The 21,564-nt window shown below is 35.4% G+C and overlaps 1 protein-coding gene across 8 annotated transcripts in view; it reads right to left on the bottom strand.

Annotated features, from left to right (window-relative positions):
• Positions 1–21,564, bottom strand: part of Exoc2 (exocyst complex component 2) — a 189,500-nt gene that overhangs the window by 132,236 nt on the left and 35,700 nt on the right. For 7 of the 8 annotated variants that reach the window (XM_070024715.1, XM_070024716.1, XM_070024717.1 and 4 more), the window contains 4 exons: positions 20,974–21,150; positions 17,726–17,852; positions 8,351–8,464; positions 6,460–6,584 (listed from right to left, as the gene is read on the bottom strand). In XM_070024715.1, the coding sequence (XP_069880816.1) occupies positions 6,460–6,584; positions 8,351–8,464; positions 17,726–17,852; positions 20,974–21,150 (543 nt within the window). The remainder of the gene's footprint in view (positions 1–6,459; positions 6,585–8,350; positions 8,465–17,725; positions 17,853–20,973; positions 21,151–21,564) is intronic. The other variant, XM_070024722.1, reaches the window with a different exon arrangement.

Raw genomic sequence — 21,564 nt, 5'->3', positions numbered from 1 at the left:
ACTCTAGCAATCTGGTATCAGTACTTTTAATGTTGTTCCATGTAGCATGGACAAACAACTCATACTGCTTAAGCTACTGTTTTCACATCAATAAAATGAGAACAATAAACTTCTATGGCAGTAGAAAATTAAATCCAGTTGCAAATAAAAGAGGCTTCCTCTCCTCAAAATCATAGCTGCTAAAACACCTTTGGATTTCTATTCTTCCACATAACTTGCTCTAATAAAATTTCACATTCAATATGTTTAACTCAAATAATTAAGTTTTAAAAGAAATAACTATCAGTAAAATAACCATCAAAATTAAGTATTAATCTCTAAATTTCACATAGTGAGTTCAAACTCTTAAAACAAACTTACACATTCTAATTGATTCAAAGGGCAGATTCATGCTAAACAAACAAAACAGTCTGCTTCTACAAATGTGTGCATTTCTTTATTTCTCGTGACTTACTGATCAAAAACTTGAGTCAAATTCAGTGGTCAAATGAATTACAAATAAATTCTCAGTGTCTACAAAGATCTGTTCATTGGTTTTTAATGCTAATCTTGTTTTTTTTATTATTTTTTCCTTATAGAACCACTCAAATTTAGTGATCATTTTGCAATGTATATATATATATATATATATATATATATATATATATATATATATATATACACACACACATACAGGGAAACATCAACTTGTACATCTTAAATATAGAATTATTATTTTTATTTTACCTTAATAGCAAAATAGAAATAATAAATCTAGAGTAAATTTTATTTTATGTTAATAAACAAAATAAATGTATATTAATAAATCTAGAGTAAAAAGAAAAAGACTGTGTCTTCTATATATGTTTATCTGAATTGGGGAAGGGAAGGGGAATAACAAAAAGGTGAGACAAAGGACAAAGGGTGAACCAATGCAACATAGATATTCACAAGACTATATGATGGAAATGAACTTGACAACTTTGGGATAAGGGAGAAGTGGCGAGGAGCAAAAGCGGGAGAAAAAACAAGGGAGGGGGTAACAATGTACTCATTACCTTACATATGGAATTGTAACCCCTCTGTGCATCACCTTGACAATCAAATTTAAAAAAAGAAAAAAATCTAAAATAAACAGACTATTCTTTTGCTGAAGAAACATATTCATATAAAAATAAATAAATACATTTGGGAAAAAGGCCACTGTATTTCTAACTGTCTTGGTTGATTCAGAAGTACAGACAAAATTCATTTCTTTAATGTTTCAAACTTAAGTCATGTGTTAAAACATAAATTAATAAAAAATCATGTGGTAAAAGTGGCAGAATTATTTTCACATATCAAAATATAAATTTATACTCAACTTATGAAGTTAAATGGAAAACAACTTCTCTATTGCATTTAGGAAAGGAGACTGTGCCTAAGGATTAAAAAGCTAAATGAGAATGACTTCTATAACACATGTGAACAATTCTGCTTATATTCTCTACTAAATACTGGCACATTATACTGTTTTATTGAGTGAGCACTGTATGTGGTCCATGTGGACTAGTAAGATACTATACATTACATAGTCCTTCCTCAAGTGTTATTTTCTAAGCCAAAATTAGCATTAAGGGAAATCATGCAACCACATTTTCTGATGCTGACATAACTCATCACTGATCAGCAGGTCAAGATGAGGTGACCCTAGTTGGCCCAGCTCAGTTTACAGCCCATTTTGCTGACAAAGCAACTTCCCCAGCCCATCTCTACCACAGCACCAGCCAATGTCAAGCTTGTCAGCTAGGCATGAGGATTGAGAGACACTGTGATCTGATAAAGGCAATCCTATTTTCCAGAAAATTAAACAAAATAACCCAATGTCTGGTTCACTTGACCTTTTTATTTTCTCTGAAAATATTTTTAAATAGAATAACTCAATACGTAAAGTAGTACATGATCACAGGTTTGTTATCTTTTCTAATCTCTTAAAACTTAAATATGTGAAGCAGTTGAACATCCTAACTTCACATTTGCTAAACAAAAAAGGTATGTATAAAAGTACTACCAAAAAAATCAGTTATATAAAGGTTGCCAAATAATTCACTGGAATTTTCTCAACCTTTAACTCAACCCCTGTAAAATATGGGTAACAAATTTTCAGTTTCAATTGAAAAAGAAATTCAAAAGTTCTATCTATGCATTTATACAGATGTTATTTTAAATGAGGCAGTAAGGGCTGACATATGTACATGGTCAATGTCTACAAGGGTTCCATTTTATATACAGGATGTTTATATACATAGTCTCACCGTATATAACTACTACCAGCTGATGTAAGAGACTGCAAACAAGATCAGAGACTGTCAATCTACTCTTACAAAGAACCAAAGAGTAATTATTATATAATAATCTCTATTAAAAAGTCTCCATCACATATCCATCATCAGATTCTTTTTATTCCTCTCTTGTTTAGCAACCCTTGGAGATCATGTTTAAGCTCCTGGCCTAATTAAGCTTACAGCCTAATTTGGCTAGCAGTCCAGCATCTACTAGCAGTCCAGCATCTAACAGTTGTACTTATTAAGCAGATGAGAAAGCATTAAGTAAGCTACCTGAGATTTACAAAGAGCGTTTCAAACATTTAGTATCTATTTTTATCCTACCAAACATTTGTCAGTGTGTACCTTGGATGTGAAATGCCTCCCAAAGAAACATGTGTCTGTAACCTTTAAGAGGTGGGGCATAGTGGGAGTAAGTTAAGCCACTGGGTTTGTATCCTTACCGGGATATTGTTACCTTTCTTGGCTTTTGGTGAGGAGGCCAGCTATTGGCTCTGCCACACTCCCCCACCATAATGTACTGCCTTATTAGAGGCCTACAGCAGATCTCCCAGAACATGGACTGTCCCATCTACAATAGGGAGCCAAAATAAACATTACCTCTTAAAATTCACTTATCTTAGTATTTTGCTTATAAGACTAAAAAGCTAACACAGAATGGCTAAACAATATACAAGTTATATTTAAACTTCATAAATCTATGGTTCTTTGATTCCTGGTTACTTGATGCATGAGATCAGAGGGCATTCAGGAAAATGGTGAATGAGACAAATGAGGCACCAAGGAGGCCAGAAAGCTTTCAACATTGTAAGTAGCTTCACAAATATTCCTGCAACCTGAGAATTGTGAGTTCAAGGTCAGCTTAAGTTACATATCAAGCCCTTTTTCTCAAAAAGAAAAAGAAGGAATTAAAAACAAAAAAAAAAAACTATAGATAAAAAAAAACACTGGTAGAAGGGAAAAAAAAACTCTGGTAGATAACATGCCAAACATACTTCTTGTCACATCCTAATTAAAATACTTGTGAGTATACACAGGGAAAAAACAAAACTAATACATACATAAAATTTTATAGATTGGGTACTGATTAAATAAGTAAATGGGATTGAGTTAAGAGACTTAGTGTGTCTGAGACAGTCTACTCTATCACAGAGAACATGTGCAATATCCAGAATATACATGGTGATAAACTGATTTATACCCAATTTTGCTATCTGGGTAGCACAAACCAGAAGCATGTTCATAACTTCAAAACATTTAACACTACAATTCTAATACCCTGCTTTTCTCAATTCCAGTAACTCCTTTTGTTTAGAGACCAATTCCCCCAAAATCAGCATGTCAGAAAACAGAAGGATATTATGAGAAAAAAACTGATGCTGGGCAGTTGACCAGCCTACTGAAAAGAAGAACAGGGGTTATGTATCATTCAAAGCAGAAAAATGTACAAATCGTTATGTCGAAAAACAAACTTTATAACTTTGGCTGTGTGTGGCGGGGAGGTGGGAGATGGGAAAGGGTGGGAAGGGGAAACAAAGGAGGAGGCAACAATGCTTGATAAAAAATGTACTCATTATCTTGCCCATGTAATTGTAACCCCTCTGTACAGTATTTTCACAATAAAAAAAAGCAGAAAGAAAGGTACATAATTTCTATACAAGATTATTTAGAGACAAGACATAAAATAACCTTAGGAATTGAAGATATTGACCTACAGATTCCCCAAGGCTGCAGAGTATAACATAAAGTAAATGACCAGTATATATTACAGAGGGATCTTCTTCTTTTCCTTCCTTCCTTCCTCCCAGGCTGCCTTCTTTTATTTAATTCAAGGATAAATAAACATTTATCTCAAGTAGTTAGGTGGATAAAAACAAGTAATTTATTTAAATGCAAGAGGTAAAACAATGAGGATCTTAACTTCTAATTAAATTCAGGAAAATGCGCAGGAAATAAAGATGCATTATCACAATGTGATTTACAGGGTTTGGGCCTCAGCTTCAGCTTTCAAGAATCATAAGGGCTACTGACCATGTCTGTGGAATTTATTCCCATTAAAGGCTGGACACCAAGACTGACAATTTCCTCAATGAGCAATTGTCCACGTATGTTATCACACACTATTACCAGGAGAATGGTAACTCACTTAGAGACAAGAACTGAAAGCACAAGTGGAATTCTCCTGGACCCTGCCCAATATGTCTATTAATCTTGGCTCTGCATCTCCTCTCGATGATCAACCAGAAGCGTTTAGTGAGCTCTGTGAGTCTTTCTAGCAAATTACCAAACCTGAAGGTAATCTTGAAGACTGCCTTTATCTTGTAATTACTATTATCATATAATAACAATAACACTACCAGAGTACAAGCAATGAAAAGTTACAAACTAAACACAGATTTTGCATACAAAGAAAAACTATCAAAATTTTAAAAAGACTTGTTTGTCCTATTTACTATTACCTAGATTTAAAAAACAACTAACCAGGTATTGGTAACATACTTGTTTCATCTTGTTTTTATCTGTGATGCTAAGAATGAAACCAAAGACCTTACAAATAGGCAAAAGCTCTACTTCAGAGCTATACTACAAAAGCTCTGCTACAGAGGCTCCTCAGCCCTCTCCTTATCTTTGCTAGAGTTACAGAAAATGGACATGTATTAAGAAAAATATCCTCAATAACATAATCAGAAACTAACCTCAAAAACAAAATCCCAGTACAAAGTATTAGGTCTCAGAGGAAAATTATAATGATAAATTTTTATTATTTATTTTTTGTGAGCCAGTCCTGGGGCTTGAACTCAAGGTCTGAGCACTGTCCCTGAGTTTTTGTGCTCAAAGCTAGCTAGCCACAGCTACACTTCCAGATTTGGGGGGGAGTTTATTGGAGTCTCATAGTCTTTCCTGCCTGCTGGCTCTGAATCACGATCCTCAGACCTCAGCCTTCTGAGGAGCCACTAGCATCTAGCAAAATGACAAATTTTAAAACACAAATATAGGTATAACTATTGAAGCAATATAAAAGGAAAAGAAAGTAGAATATATCTGTAAATTAAAAAGATCATGGAAAAGCCTGTAACATGAATTCAAAGAGATATTTTAAAAAACTGCTAATGCAATGATAATAATAATAATAAGGGGGAAATAAACCAAAATAAATAAAACATAGAAAGTAGAAGTTCTAAAAGTATAATCTACCAATTTCCAGTACCCAACCTAGCCAAGTTCTATGTCCACAAGAAAGAAACACATACTAATGATATGATAAAAGAACACAATACTACCTGTGACCCAAGTACTGAAATTATCTCTTAGTTAATATGTAAGCGATATGACAAAGTAACATGACACAAGAAGGAACTAATCATTGTAATTCAACTGGGTTACTCTACAGGTAAATTGACCCTGTGTCTTCAATGGCATACAATAGGAAAAAGGGTAGGGAAGATGAGAAGACTGCTATAAGATTTAAGATCAAATGAAATATCTGAACTTGGGTTGAGTTGATCTGAACAAATTACTATAATAACAAAGTTTATAAGTCAGTGAGTACATGTGCATATGAATGAGAATGAGGTGATATTGAAGAATTACTGCTAACTTTGCTAGCTACTTCAATAGTTGGGGAATTCATGCAAAGACATATAGGGAAGCAAAATCATACAAAAAATATAACTGTGAAATATTGGATGACTTTCACCAAGTTTGAAATTTTTCATATTTACCACTTCTAAAATTTTTCATAATAGGAAAGTAAAGCAAATTACTTAAACAATTTTAAGTATCAGCTCTTTCAACTTCTGAGCAGACAATAGGTCACATTTGTAGAATTAGACACATATGTAAGAAGCTATAGCAGTAAAAAGATTTTAAGATTTAATCTCTTATCAACCTCAGATTGGGCATTATAGGGAGGTTAAAAAAAAGTCTCTGATTTCACATATGTAAGATGGGTCAACAAAGCCTCAGAGACAAATATTTAAAGTACTAGGCCTTCAAAGAGATTCCAGCCTATTCTGCAACAAATATTTATGGTACATTTTAGATCTCTACTTTTATAAATACAGACTGAATGTCACACCCCGTAAACATGCGGCAAGCACAGTGTCAAGTTTCCATGGTAGGGGCTCTTAGCACATGGCTCTGGGGATCGTCTTACCTGAGAGGGCATCTTGTGCCTCAAAGAATGTACTGAGGCCACCCTTCACATAGGCCAGACTGCCCTCACTCTTCTTGCTGGCCTGCTTTTTGAGGTTGGTGACTGCCATTTTGAGCTGCTCAAAACTGCAATGAAATTAAAAAAAAAAAAAAAAGATTCAGATTCCTAACAAGCAAAAAATAAAAAGAGAGAGAGAAGTAAGATAACTCAATAAGTGTACAATATTAAAATTGGTAAAAATCTATGTGAAGAAGCCTACTTATAGACTGATATGTTATAATCATTATAATCATATGAAAACAAAAACTTTTCAATTCTAATCTAGATATAACCTTGTATTGACTGAAATGCTTAAATTAGGATAGCTATAGTAAGAACTCTGTAGCTCTCAACTGGCAATTCAAATACATCAGACCCTTAACAACTAAGTAGATTTTTTGGGGGGTGGGGGGTGTCAGTCAGGGGGCTTGAACTCTGGGCCTGGGCGCTGTCCCTCAGCTCTTCAGCTCAAGGCTAGTGCTCTACCAACAGAGCCACAGCACCACTTCCAGCTTTTTCTGCTTATGTGGTGCTAAGGAATCGAACCCAGGGCCTCATGCATGCAAGGCAAGCATTCTACCACTGAGCCACCTTCCCAGCCCGATATTATACACAATACACAGAATTTGTGAGATAAAGGGTTTGAATATCCTCAACCTGATAGAAACACATAGTTTGTCCAGTATTGGGCAATATTTCAAAGACAGGACTTCTCCACACACTCAAGAAATTTAGGGCCAGGTATTGGTGGCTCATGCTTGTAATTCTAGCCACTCAAGAGGCTGAGACCTAGAGGATCAAGGTCCAAAGTGAGCCCAGGCAGAAACTAGTCCTTGAGACTCCATTCCCATTTGCTCCACACACAGACACAAATTAGAACATAATTTGTTAACCTGATCACCTCAATTTATAGTCTTCTATCCTTAATAATTAAATGACATAAAAATTGTGGGTAAACTAACAATTTAAGTACCAAAAAAGAACAAAGGTTTATCTATAGAACTCAAGCAAAGATCTACAGAAAAGGTAGGCCTCTGTGTTTTAGAAACTTTATTTCCACTATCTATAAAACTATGAATGTATTTTTGAGTGCTATGACACCTCCACTCAGAAAATGGAAATCAATTCTGAATTATAATAGAAAAAGCACTCCCATAATGTAAAAGTAGAACTATCTTCTACAATAAAAGACATATTCTTTAAAAATATATCACACCAAATTTACTCTATTAACTCTTTCCCTCATGATTTCTAGTAATGGTTTTTACCCTAAGTTTATAAAATAAGTATATAAAGAGGTATAAGTTCAAGTTTACAAGTTGACTTACCAAGAATATAAATTTTAAGCAATAAACCATTTATCTCAATGTTTTTACTAAATATAACTATACAAACTATATAAACTCAATATTGCAATAGTTATAAATCTGTCTTCATAGAATATAGGTAAATTGTAATTAGCAGAAAATGCCACCTTTTTCACTAATTTAAGCCAGGTCTTTATGGTCAAGAAGGGCAGTGTGTTCTGTATTTAACATTGTTATTTAAGTAGAGAGATATATTACATTCACACATACTGACTTAGGGCCCTAGCTATAAAAATTTCAAAATTTTAATGAGTTGAATGAAATATATAAAAACATAAAATAATAGCAAATGAGGAAACAGATACCCTAAGATGACAGACTCCAAAGAACTCATAAACATAAAACTGTGAAAAAAACAAAACAAAAAAAACCCATAAAACTGTGTCACTGTGGGCTGACCCATACTTAAACTCACAAGTACTAGTTAACCCCAATATTAGCATCTGAGTGACACCTATCATAGTCATGGTCCAACATCCACTAACCTGGTAGTTGAATGATTCTCTATGAGATACCAGGCAGCTGAAAAATTCTCACTTGTAAAATCAGCACTCATTCCATGGAACATCATTTCTAAGTCCTTCTGGGGAAATTTACTTCTAGAAAGAAATGTATTTAAAATACATTACAACTGTTACTATAACCAAAATGTGACAGACATCACTGAATACCTACATTAAATGAGTATAAACATTACAATTATATACAGTAAGTTCTCAATCATGTTTGTATACATGTCTGAAATATATTTCTTGTCTTTTGGCTCATTTCCTATCATGTAAATTTTCTAGATATAAGACAGAAAATTAGTTGAAGAACAGAAATTATATCAGTAAAAGAATTTAAGATTTTAATAAGGGTTTCAAACATAAGTTTGATGTTTTTATGGAATCTTTCAAAACAGGAATAATTCCCTTCAGAGCATAAAAATCAAAATTTTGATATAATGAAATTTTAAAACTTTAAATTACTTTGTCAAAATGCTTTTCATTAATGATGTACACAAAAGTTGCTTTAAGATATCCTAATGCTTAAAATAATCATCAGAATACTAAAAACCTACCTTTAACTATACAGTAGGAATCTTCACATGTCCACTCTAGAACAATCTTAAGAAAAGCTCGTAATAACAACAGACTATACACTCTCTGCAGCTTTTTTTAACTTGCATACATTCTTAAGGTGACTTGTGGGTCAATTCATTTACATATTCATGCAAGGACTAAGAAGAAAATAGAAAATCCTTCTGAGTCCTTCAGGAATGGTTTGTGCTTTCTGCCCACTGGGTATTAAAATCTACTTGAATCTGTGGGAATTTCCATGGGTTCCCTGAAACCTGCTCTTGGGGAGCTCCCTAACCATGATTTTTTTTTTTTTGATGGATTTACTTCTTACTGCTGCTCCTCAGACTGGAGTTGTCTTGCTGTTTTACTGTCATTCACTCCTTCTGGAGCTAGAAGCAAGAGGCCAACCTCTCAGACACAAAGCCCACTATCCCCATTCTTCACATGGTTTCTATGTCCCACAGGTACAGATCACACTGTCACAGGGACTTCAGGAGAACATTCTCACCAAGCCCACATGGAGAAGGTCATATATCTCCATCTCCACCTCTACTCCTTTATAGCCCAGAAGGGCTTTTTCCTATGAAAATGCTCCCCTGTACTTTGTATTTAAAGTTCACCTGATTACTAAGCTTAAGTCACTTATTTTCAGTATGTTATTTTTACAAACAAAACTTAGTCATATAAAAAGGAAACTTCTAATGAATTTTGAGGTCTCTAGGAGATAACTCTCCTATCGCAGAGATGGCCCACTCCATTTCCCATTGACTCTAGGAGTAGGATATGTCTGGCCACATTCCTTGGCAAGGGAAGACCACAGCATGGTGAGGCTCCTACATGCCCAGCAACTCATCTCTCCAGCATATTCACATGCATCATAGACAGAGCAAGGATGTATGAGAAAAGGGCAGCCGATCCTGGAACTGAACTTGATATGAACAGAAGTGGTTAAGGAGGCCAAGTACTTCTACCAGGAAAAGCCAAGAACTGGCCCTCACTCTTTCTGCAACTTTTTGCTCTGAAATGACCAGGCAGAATTTGAAAAGTACTGCATCTTTTGTTGAAAATATTCAAACCTTCATCCCAGAAATTGTTTATTCTTATTAAGTTCTTACTGAAAATATTACAGCTTTCTCTTAACCACAACTATTTAAATTGGAAGAAAAATACCTAGACCTAAACTAGGAATTAGGATTGCAAAAGGCAGAAATAATTTTCAAGATGACACAGAAATGTCAAACATCTTATCGAAATCACATGTCAACTCCAGGCCAAACCTTACACACACAGAGACACAGACTACTATTAGGAGATGCCAGTGATAACAGCAATCCCTCTGATACTCTGGGCCTGCTCTGCTAGAAGAATCTACATAGCACAGGAGCCAGCAAATGGAGTAAAACTTTTCTGTTGCTCTTTGTAGGGTGACCAAGTTTTGAGCAGCTATGTCTGAGGAAAGATCAACTGAAGCCTTCCTCACGGACAATCACCATACTTTTCAGCAGCCAGAACAAATAACATCTTTTTGCTATGAAATAATTACGTCCAGTTTCAACACTGGGAATTGTTAATACCATTTTACAATTATGAAGGAAACCAGTTTTCTACTGAGTGCAGCAGAACAACAAACCCTGGTTCCTCAAATCGCAGTGGTATGACTAAGTCACTGTCTCTGCCTATCTTGGAGTCTGCCACCTTTGGAGTTTGTAGATTATGAAAAGAAAAATGTCCTTGTTGTTCAAGTCAAATTAATTTTCATTTTCCATTACTTGCAGCGGAAGGTATCCTGACATAATATTCTACCTCTAAATATAGACCTTAAAATGCTATTAGTTCATGTATTTACCTCAAATAAATGTGAAATATATGGCTCAGAAAATAAAAAAGCAGAAAATGATTGACAATGTATTGAATCTCTATGGGGAAGAAATGGCAAACTGCACTAGACATAGGGGTATTTACTACGGAGCTGAAGGGACAAGGGATAGAGGCACACACAATACACTCAATCCCTACTTAGCCCAAGTCTGGTACAAGTGGCTATATAGCCTTGCAGAAGATAATTCACTTCTCCAAGATTATGTTTATTTGTAAGGATAATGAGATCATAGTATATTCTCCTTAGAAAAGCTTTGAGGATTAAAGTAGAAATGGATAGAACTGTCTGACATAAAATAAATGCTTCAAAATGCTATTTGCAGTTCATTTTTATTAATGATAGTTTATTTATTATAGATTATTTGCTTAAGTATTGTTACACTTGGTCCTCATCACAAGCAAATTAAATATCCTACTTTACAGATAGATAAGCATCCCTCTTGTGACAGGTCGCTCTTCAACATTTGACCCTGGTGCTTCTTTTGGCAATACAGAAAGAGAGACTTATATATGAAATAAAAATGCAACTACAAATCTAGAAATGTAAAAATTCAGGGGAAGAGTAGGAAGGGGAGTGAGAAAGAAGAAAAATGCCAGTGGTCTTCTTCATACTACATCAACATTACTAATGAAATGTAGAAACTTGAAACTTAAATGTGTGTTTGTAACTACTACAGTTTAGCCTTCCAAGTGACCTGATAACTCTGTAGAGCAAAATATTCCCTCAGTTCAAATTAAACTTCCACTTTTAATTTACTAGCATGGAGTGAGAGATTGAAAACAATATATACTCTCCTATGAAAACTCTGAAAATACTTTCATTAGAGAATCAAAACACTCTGCTTTAGATTCTGACAACTATTGCTAATCACTAAAAAAAAAAAAAAAAAATGTTTTCCATTAGATGGCAGTGTAAACTCAGATTTAAACATTCTAAAAAAGGTTAGTCCCAGGCATGAGATTAAGATAGACATAAAGCTAACATCTGCAGTATTGACCAAGTAGCTAGTGAAATGACAAATCTAGGTGGGAAAATAATCTAGTTCTTAAAATGCAATGAGGCCTGGTTACAGTTGGGTGCTTTGTTTACAGTATAGGAAACAAGGCTGGGAAGGTGGCTCAGTGGTAGAGCACTTGCCTTGCATGCATGAGGCCCTGGGTTCAATTCCCCAGCACCACATAAGCAAAAAGAAAAAAGCCAGAGGTGGCACTGTGGCTCAAGTGGTAGAGCGCTAGCCTTGAGCTGAAGAGCTGAGGGACTCGCCAAGGCCCAGAGTTCAGAGTTCAGGCTCCACGACCGGACTCCTCCGCCCCCCCCCCCCCCCCCCCGCCAAAAAAAAAAGAAGGAAACAGTGTACTTGATATGGCAATATAGTGAAAAAAAAATCTGGTGCAAAAATAGTAAAAGGGTGATGGTATACTCACTTCTTTTAGCTTCAAATTTTTAGCTATACTATTGATATTTGATTGTATTAAATACTGTAAGTTGGTTTGGTTGTTTCCTTTTATTTTTCATTACAATTTTATTATCATTAAACAAAGGGGTCTCAATTCAACATGTCAGTTTATGAGTACAATACATCTTGATCAACATCATCCCTTTCATCATTCTCCCAAATCTTTCAACACCCACCTATTTCCTCAACTTTTTCATCCTTTTTAAAATTTTTTTAAACTGTGCTACATTTTCCAGACTTAGGCATTGTATCACAGCCACAGCTCTAATTTTACAAAATTTTGAAACTAAATTCAAGGTTCTTTTCTTCTTAAATTCCTACTAAGAAAAGTGGCCACTTTTTTACTTTATTTCTGTTGGAAAGCCAAACTGATTAGAAGAAAATAAGATGTACATCACGATAAAACCTATATAGAATTGGTGCATTAAGTAGTCATTCTCAAGTCACAACTTGTATCTGTCAATTGAAGCTATATGAGAATATATATATTTGCAATAAGAATAATAAATCAGGGCTGGGAAGGTGGCTCAGTGGTAGAGTGCTTGCCTTGCATGCCTGAGGCCCTGGGTTCAATTCCTCAGCACCACATAAGCAAAAAAAGGAAAAAGCCGGAAGTGGCGCTGTGGCTCAAGTGGTAGAGTGCTAGCCTTGAGCTGAAGAGCTGAGGGACAGCGCCCAGGCCCAGAGTTCAAGGCGCCATGACCAGACCCAAAAAATAATAATAATAATAATAATAATAATAATAATAATAAATCAGAAATATAAATACAAAATGATGAGACAAAGGACAAAGGGTGAACTAATGCAACAGTGATACAAGATACTACTTTGGAAATGAACTTTACCACTTCGGGGGAATGAGGAAGAGGGAGAAAAATGAGGGAGGGGGTAACAATATTCGACAAGAAATGTACTCATTACCTTATGAAACTATTACCTCTCTGTGCATCACCTTTACATAATATTAGTCAAAAAAAGACTGTGAGCTAGATTTAAATCCAATTAACTCAAATTAACTACTAATAATTAACACTCTGAAAAAGATTTAACATGGACTTAATTTTTCTCATATTTACAATGAGTAAATGTGGGCTAAGAAATTATAGAATGTGTTCAACTCTGAAATTCCATGAGATTTTATGAGCAATTCTGATGTTTCAAGGCCTTTTGCATTCTTTAAATATGAAATTTTTAAAAAAGAAATACATAACTTTTACAAGCAGATCCTAATCTCAATTTAAAGTCAAATTATTTTTTCTGAGTAATTAGTAGTATTTTCACAAATATCACGGCACCACATTTGTAAAGCAACTGTTAAAAATTTAGAATACAAAGGATTTTAACAGTCAAAAGTGGCCAATAAATGCCAGTTGTTAAAACTTGTGGACTGAAAGACGACAGCCTGCATGCTGAGGCCACCAATAAAATATTATTAAATCCTAATACCAACGATATTGTGTTACTCTTATTTACTTTTTCATATTCAGATATAGCAGCCAAAACACAACAGGTTCTTCACTATTCCACTTTGTACCTGACTCTCACCCATGGAAGATGTCCATAAATACTCTAACAAAGGCCTAGGCCCCATGTTAATTTCATAATTCACAGGACCACAGTGATTCTTTTAAAATAAGCTTTTATAATTCCTCAAACATTCTTCATTAATACTTTTCAATCAAAAAATATTATTAAAACCCCATTATTCCTTAGGTATTGTTTATTCAGACTCTCCTGCCTTTTAATTATAAAAGAAATGACATTAATTTAAAAAATCTGGATTTTAAACTGAATGCAACACCATTCTCTACAAAGACAAAAGCTTGTATTTAAAAAATGTTTAGTAGGTCTAGAGAATAAAATCTTCAACAATATTTTAGTCTGCCTTTCCTTTTCTCTTCTCTAAAACAAGATTTCTCTATCTGACCTATGGGTATAACTCAGTGTAGAGCATATGTATAACATACACGAGGCCAAGAGTTCAATCTCTGGTCCCATCAGGAAAAAGTAAAAAAAATAGAAATAATTTGTCTGAGGTAAAAGAATACAAAGGAATACAAAGACTTTTTAAAAATATTCATTTTAAAACACAAAAAAAGCATCTAGAAAATAATTATTCCTTGTTCATAATTGTTCATTTTCTCCTTGGTTTCCATTCTCTCTGTTGCTATTTTCACCTTTTCCTTTCTTTCTTTAATATGTATTTTTATTATAAAGATACTGTACAAAGGGGCTACAGTTACATGAGTAAGGTAATGAGTACATTTCCTATGAGCATTCTTACCCCCTCCTTTTTTCTACTACCATCCCTTCCCTCCCTCCCCACCTCCCCAACTTCTCCCTCTCCCCTGCCCCCAGCTGTAAAGTTATTTTTCAACATAGTGTCTTGTACATCCCATTGTTACAATGGATCAACCTGTATCCTTATTTTACCATTTTGTTATTTCCCTTCCCCTCCCCTAATTAGAAAAATGTATATACAAGATGCAGGGCAATGGAACCAAATACAGTGAAAACAGGGGTTATACCATGGGGGAAGTTGATGAATGGATCAAGAAAATGTGGTGTATCTATGAATTCTATACCTCCATCAGAAAGTATGACACCACCCCCATTTGTTAGGAAATGGAAAGATTTGGGAAAAAATCATATTAAGTGAAATAAGCCAGGCCCAAAGAAACATAGGTCCCATGATTTCCCTTATTTGCAAAAACTAGTATATGTCTAGCACAAGCAAAAAAGGTCAAAAGCTATGTACATATCACCTTTTATTTTCTTGCTTGCTGGAATGTCTATCCTCTTTCTTGACAGTAAAATTTATTTAAAAAAAACAAACTCAAAGATGGACAGAAAGATCCTGGGAAGTCCTTTTCCTGTCCTGAGAACATGCCTAGAGTTCTCTGATGCTATGGAGCTCTACCCCAGGCAGTAAGGACACAAATGCTTACTGCCCAGTAGAAGCAACTGCTCAGTACCTATCAACATTTCTCACTGCCTATTCCCTCCCTCTTCACTTTCCTCTGAACTAGTTTTAGTGTCTACTGATCTCATATTAATCAATGAGTTGAATAAAAGCTATATTATCTATTCACTTGTTGTATGTCATAATTTTATCTTCATCAAAAGTACTCTTCAAAATTTTACATTTTTCATGGCTAACTAAATAGTACTGAAATTTAAGTAATGATTTAAAAATTTTGTTAAGACTATCCCTATATTAATTACTTCTTAAATAAATATGTATGAGGCCATTTTAAAATCTGAGTATAACTTATTACTCTGAAAACTTAAGTCATTAAAAATATTATTTCAAGCCAAGCACTGAGTATAACTTATTAAAATCTGAGTATAACTTATTACTCTGAAAACTTAAGTCATTAAAAATATTATTTCAAGCCAAGCACTGGTTGCCCATACCTGTAATCCTAGCTACTCAGGAGGCTGAGATCTGAGGATTGAAGTTCAAAGCCAGTCTGGGCAGAAAAAGTCCATGAGATTCTTATCTCCAATTAATCACTAAATAGCCAGAAGTGGGGGTTGTGGCTCAAGTGGTAGAGCTATAGCCTTGAGCCAAAAGGCTTGGAGTCAGTTCCAGAGCCCCAAGTTCAAGCCCCAGGTCAAGAACAAAATAAGAGAGGGGGGGGGAGGGGGGAAGAGGAAGAGAGAAGGGAGGGAAGGGGAGGGGAGGAGAGGGAAAGGGAGGGAAGGGGAGGGGAGGGGAAGGAAGGGGAGGGGAGGGAAGGGGAGGGGAAGGACTTGAAAGAATGTCTTTCCTTAGGGGCAGAGCTATGAGCACTATAAGTTCAGAGGAGCAAAGAACCTCAGTATTGATGACTAACACTGACTAGGGATCAGCTATGTTCCAAGAGTTTTGTGCCTCACTCTCTAACAAAATCCTCACAACCCTAAGAAAGAAGTACTCTTTTTTGTAGTTAAGGAAATAGAGGCCTGGGGAAGTTAAGTAACTTCCTCAAATCATCCTGTTAATAGTAGATTCTAAATCTAAATCAAGAAAATTCAGCTCCAGATCATACTAAACTACCTTTTAGATAAGAAAGAAAAGCTGAACACTGAAAGTATCATTATTCTTTGATGCCATTATCCTCCTTTTAAGAGACTATCTTGGAACACCTTAAGCAAAAATACTGCTAGAAGATGATTCAAGAAAACCTCTTTATAGGTAGCAGTAGTAAAGGGAATGATAAAAAAAAAAAAATTGTGAGAGACTACGAAAGAAAAGAGAGTATAAGTAAGGGAAGGCTATATTCTAAAAGGAAAGTCGAATGTGTAAATTTTTCAGAAGATGACCATCCTATTGAATTCACTGAAACTTAATTTTGCTTGACTGACTCTCATATGGAACATGTGCAACTGCTCATGCTCCTTGGCCAGATCTGGTTCAAGGCTGCGTCTTGATTAAGGAAGAACAACTGATTGAAAGGGTCCTTCTATTCTGAACTTCTATAGCAGCCATGGAAAGAAGCTGGCTTTCAGGAGTCTTCACACAGCCCCTTTGTAGTGTCAACTACAAAGTCTACCTAGGGTTGTAAGTGCATTCAAATATGTGCCTGGACATGACTATTCCTTCCCAGACTGTCTCCATTTTTAAACTCTTAAGTATAGGGCACCAATGACCCATGTTGCTAGTGCTTCAAAGATGCTACCTAGATAGTTTAAGGTCAGTAAAAGCTCCAAATCCCTAGGGCTTTTCAACATGTGATACCTGCCAAAGACAGACTTCTTGCATAGCAGGCAAACTCCAGAGTGAAAATTCAACTTGCATCCTGAAACACTAATGATCTTCAAGAGCAAGCTTGAATGTTACATATTTCAAGCTAAGTAGAGAATTCCATAATTCTTAGGAAAGCTTGAAATAAAGCCTGAAATATGGCTAAAATATCAGTGAACTATTTTTTTCACTTTCCATGTTTATGAAGCAACATTCAGTAGATAGCTCCATAATTGGATTCACTGAGGCCAGAAAGTAAACAATATATAAGATGAACTGTTTAGAGTAAAATATAAAGAAATTCACTACAAAAGTTACTAAAATACCCTACTCAGGATTTAAAAAATGAAACTCCAGATTTGGCTACACAATAAGGTATCATTTACCTGGCAACATTTTGATGAGGAAAGTTAATTAAGTATGAGTTAAATAAGAATGGTAGGCAGAAAGTATAAATAAACAAAAAGAATTATTTAATTATTCTAAAATATTTCTAGAAAAATCAAGCAGTTGGGTAGATTACAAATCCTATTTAGATTTAAAAATACCACCTGAATAGAATCTTGCCAAAACCACAACATTGATCCATAACAAAACTGACCAGGCTTCTGAAATAACACCTGGCTCCAAACAATGTGCTCCCCAGGACTTTCTGGTATTTGCCTCCCTTCGTTGTTATAATATAAAACTTTCAGCAACTGAAAAACAAAGAAAAGGCAAGATGGTACTCACTTTTCAATTTCAATGCCAAGAGGATTTGCAGGACGGAGGGACAAAGGAGGAATTCCTTTATTCCTGTCTGTACGCATATCATAATAATTCATTTCATCAACCCACACAGCAGACTGATCCAAAATGCCTACAAAAATGAGGAGCACAACCTTCATAAGTGAAAGACTCAACCAAGCACTTTTACTTCTAACCATATTGATTGTTTAAAGCCCCAATACAAAATAGACAATTACCAAAAAAAGACAGAGGGACTACAGCTAAGACTTTAATTGCTAGTGATTTCATTAAAAATACTACGAATGAGCCAAGTAACAGTGGCTCATACCTGTAATCTTATCTATCTGACAGATTGGGAAGATTTGGGCCCCAGGCCAATCTGGGCAAAATTGTTCACGAGACCCCATCTCAACTAAAAAGACTTACTGTGGTGGTTCATAATGTCATCCCAAATATAGCCGAAAGTTTAGTAAAGAGGAATGTTGTCTAGGCTGGGACAAGTAAAGAGGGAGACTATTCTCAAAAATAAAGAGAGTACACTTGGGAGGGTGAGAATGGAAGGATTGCAGTTCCAGTCTAGCCCAAGCAGAAAAATCCTTAAGATTCCATCTTAATGTGGTAGCATGTAACTGTAATATTAGCAAGGCACAAGAACCCCTAAAACAGTGCACTCAATCAGAAAAAAATTTCTATGCTAAAAAATACCTGTGAAAATTAGAGCTGGAGGTATGCCAGCCTAGCAAACCAAGGCTCTGTGTTCAAAATCCTAAAATGGTTTAAAAAAAAGAGATTTATATATGCATATATACATATATATTAAGAACATGTAAAATAACAATAATACCTCTTGGCTTATGATTTTATCATACATTACTCAATAGAATAATTTACCAATCAGAGGCAAATTAAAACTTTGAGAAAATGGTCTACAATACATACATATGTATTTTTTTTACACATAAAGAATACTACAGTTCTTTATGCAACATCATCAAATGTTAACTGTTCATATTGGTAATAAAATTCAGAAAGCTGGCATAGGGGTATAATGACCAACATCTGTTTAATCAAAAGAATATTCTGAAATCATATAAACTTAGAAAATAACTGGAAAATACCTAGATGAAAAACGTTCAAGTTAAGCATTAATTCTATTTTTTAAAAAAATCCTTTTGCTTATGTCGGCTAAAAAGACAAAACACTAGACACAAGCAGGGCCTAGAGCTTCATTTTATTTTTGCTCAAGTAGCACTCTACCAGCATCCACTTTCGGTTTATGTGGTACTGAAAAATTGAACCCAGGGCTTCATGCATGCTAAGCAAGCACTCTACCACTAAGCCACATTCCCAGCCCATACAATATTATACTTAATATTTTGAATTTTTTCTCCTGAGTTCCACAAACTACCTAAGATCACTTCACTAGCTAGTTATATGAGCCTAGGCAAGAGAATGGGGAACTGTTAGGTAGATAGGAATAAAAAATGGCAGATATAACATGTGGCCAATAACAAGTCCCACCATGATGTTTCTTGTTCCCACAGTGCCCGGGGCTCCTGCTATTATGCTTCTTGATCCAGTGCTGCTTCTTCCTGTTATGCCCTAGGAACCTGCTCAACCAACAAAAAGAGCCAGGAAAGCACATACATAAGCTATCAAGTAATCAACACAAAGCCCACAGAAGGAAATATGGGACAATCCCCCATATTATAAAAATTGCCCTCTGAGAAAACTCCATTGGACTCCTCTTTAGTCCCCCACTCCAGATTGGAGGGCTTCTGCTACTTTGTTTCATGGCTTTCCTTTCACTTTTAGGTAAACTTTCCATTGAGTTTTCTGTTTCTAGCTTTATTTTTACACTGCTCTAGAGAGCAAGAACCTATCACTCAGATATCAAGCCTATGTTTAGAATTTAGAATCTGGGCCAGGTGCCAGTGGCTAACACCTGTAGTCTTAACTACACAGGAGGCTGAGATCTGAGGATCATGGTTCAAAGCCAACCCAGGCAGGCAAAGTCCATGAGACTCTCATCACCAATTAACCACCAAAAAACTGGAAGTGGCGCTGTGGCTCAAGTGGTAGAGTGCTTGCCTTAAGCTGAAGAACTCAAGGACAGCACCCAGGCCCAGCATTGAAGCCCCACAACAACAACAAAAAAACAACAAAAAACAGAATTTAGAATCTGCAGACCAAGTTATTAATCACTGCTAATTAAAGAGGAAAGTGTATAAAAATCACAATGGGTATGTGCTAAGGGGTACAAAAAAAGTTTGGACGGCTAGAAGCAGCTCTAAGCTAGGCTATATTTTATCTAGACCTGAAAAGATACAGAAAAATGATGGAAGAAGGAATATTGTTTAGATAATGCTACCGCTCATCTGGCTAAATCAAAAGGCTATTTCACCTTGAATTCTGATTAATGGTTTAAGTGCTAAGTCATTATATTCAAAATCAACTAATCAAAACTGGTTTATCATGTCAAAAGAAAAAAGAAAACAGTAATTAAGAAAACAAATTTAAGCCAGGCACCAGTTGCTCATGCTTGTAATTTTAGCTACTCAGAAGGCTGAGATCTGAGTATCACAGTTCAAAGCTAGCTCAGGAAGGAAAGGCTGTAAGATTCTTTATCTCCAATTAATCAACAAGCCAGACATGGTGTTGTAGCTCAAATGGTAGCCAGCCTTGAGCAATGAAGCTAAGGGACAGCATATAGGATCGTGAGTCCAAGACTCAGTACCAACACATAACAAAAAACAGATCTATTTAATAGCCTGCCTACAAGGATAGTTCTTTATGATCATCCTCCTTAGGCCTGATTGACTATTGGTTCAGCAAACTGCCTTATCAAAAATAAAGCAAATTCTGGGGCTGGGAAGGTGGCTCAGTGGTAGAGCGCTTGCCTTGCATGCCTGAGGCCCTGGGCTCGATTCCTCAGCACCACATAAGCAAAAAGAAAAAAGCCGGAAGTGGCGCTGTGGCTCAGGTGGTAGAGCACTAGCCTTGAGCCGAAGAGCTGAGGGACAGTGCCCAAGCCCAGAGTTCAGGCCCCACGACCGGACCCAAAAAAAATAAAAATAAAAATAAAAAATAAAAATAAAAATAAAAATAAAAAATAAAGCAAATTCTAACCAACATCCCAGTATTTTCTAAACCTAAGTTAATGAACCATGAGAGTCATTGAGTTTTATAGAAATCTAGCATGTTTAAAATATAAAAAATAAACCAATAAAGTCAGTCATAAAGAGTTTTACCTATCTTTTCGGGCTTGAGTAACTTGAAAGAAACAGTTGAAGTTCCTTTGCCACCAGATTTAGTTGTGACAATAATATCTCCTTTGTCATTTTTGGCTTGTCCCACTCGACATACTATTTTACTTGCAGACATCCACTCTGCTGTTAGGAGGCAATTATGTCCACAAATAGTCAAACCTGAAAGCAAAAGTATGCATTCAACAAGGTTCAACATAACAACAAGCCCTTAAACATGGCTACTACATGGAAGAAAACTCTTAAACATTTGCTTGATAGCTATTTTTATTAGAGAATATACCCAATGATACTAGTAAATGTACCTTTAGCTTTGCTGTTTTCCAATCTTTTTTTCTGTGATGTTTTTAGATATAGTAAAATTAGAATACAATAGAAAACGCCTAGGCATTCCAGATTAATTAGGCTAGAAGAACTGTTGGTAGAAAAACATACTGCTACTGTCAGAACTTAATTTAAGTTACTGATACAGGATTTGTAAATGTATTCATAGATTTATAGATCATTCCCTAAAACATATTCATCATCTTCCTAAAAAGAGTCAGTAGCTTTTTCTAGTGTTCAAGTAATTATTTA

Source organism: Dipodomys merriami, unplaced genomic scaffold (genome assembly GCF_024711535.1).
Source record: "Dipodomys merriami isolate MVZ:Mamm:240054 unplaced genomic scaffold, mDipMer1.0.p SCAF_16, whole genome shotgun sequence".
Classification (NCBI taxonomy): domain Eukaryota; kingdom Metazoa; phylum Chordata; class Mammalia; order Rodentia; family Heteromyidae; genus Dipodomys; species Dipodomys merriami.
The sequence above is the reverse complement of the archived record's forward strand: the minus strand, read 5'-3'. Positions and strand labels throughout refer to the sequence as shown.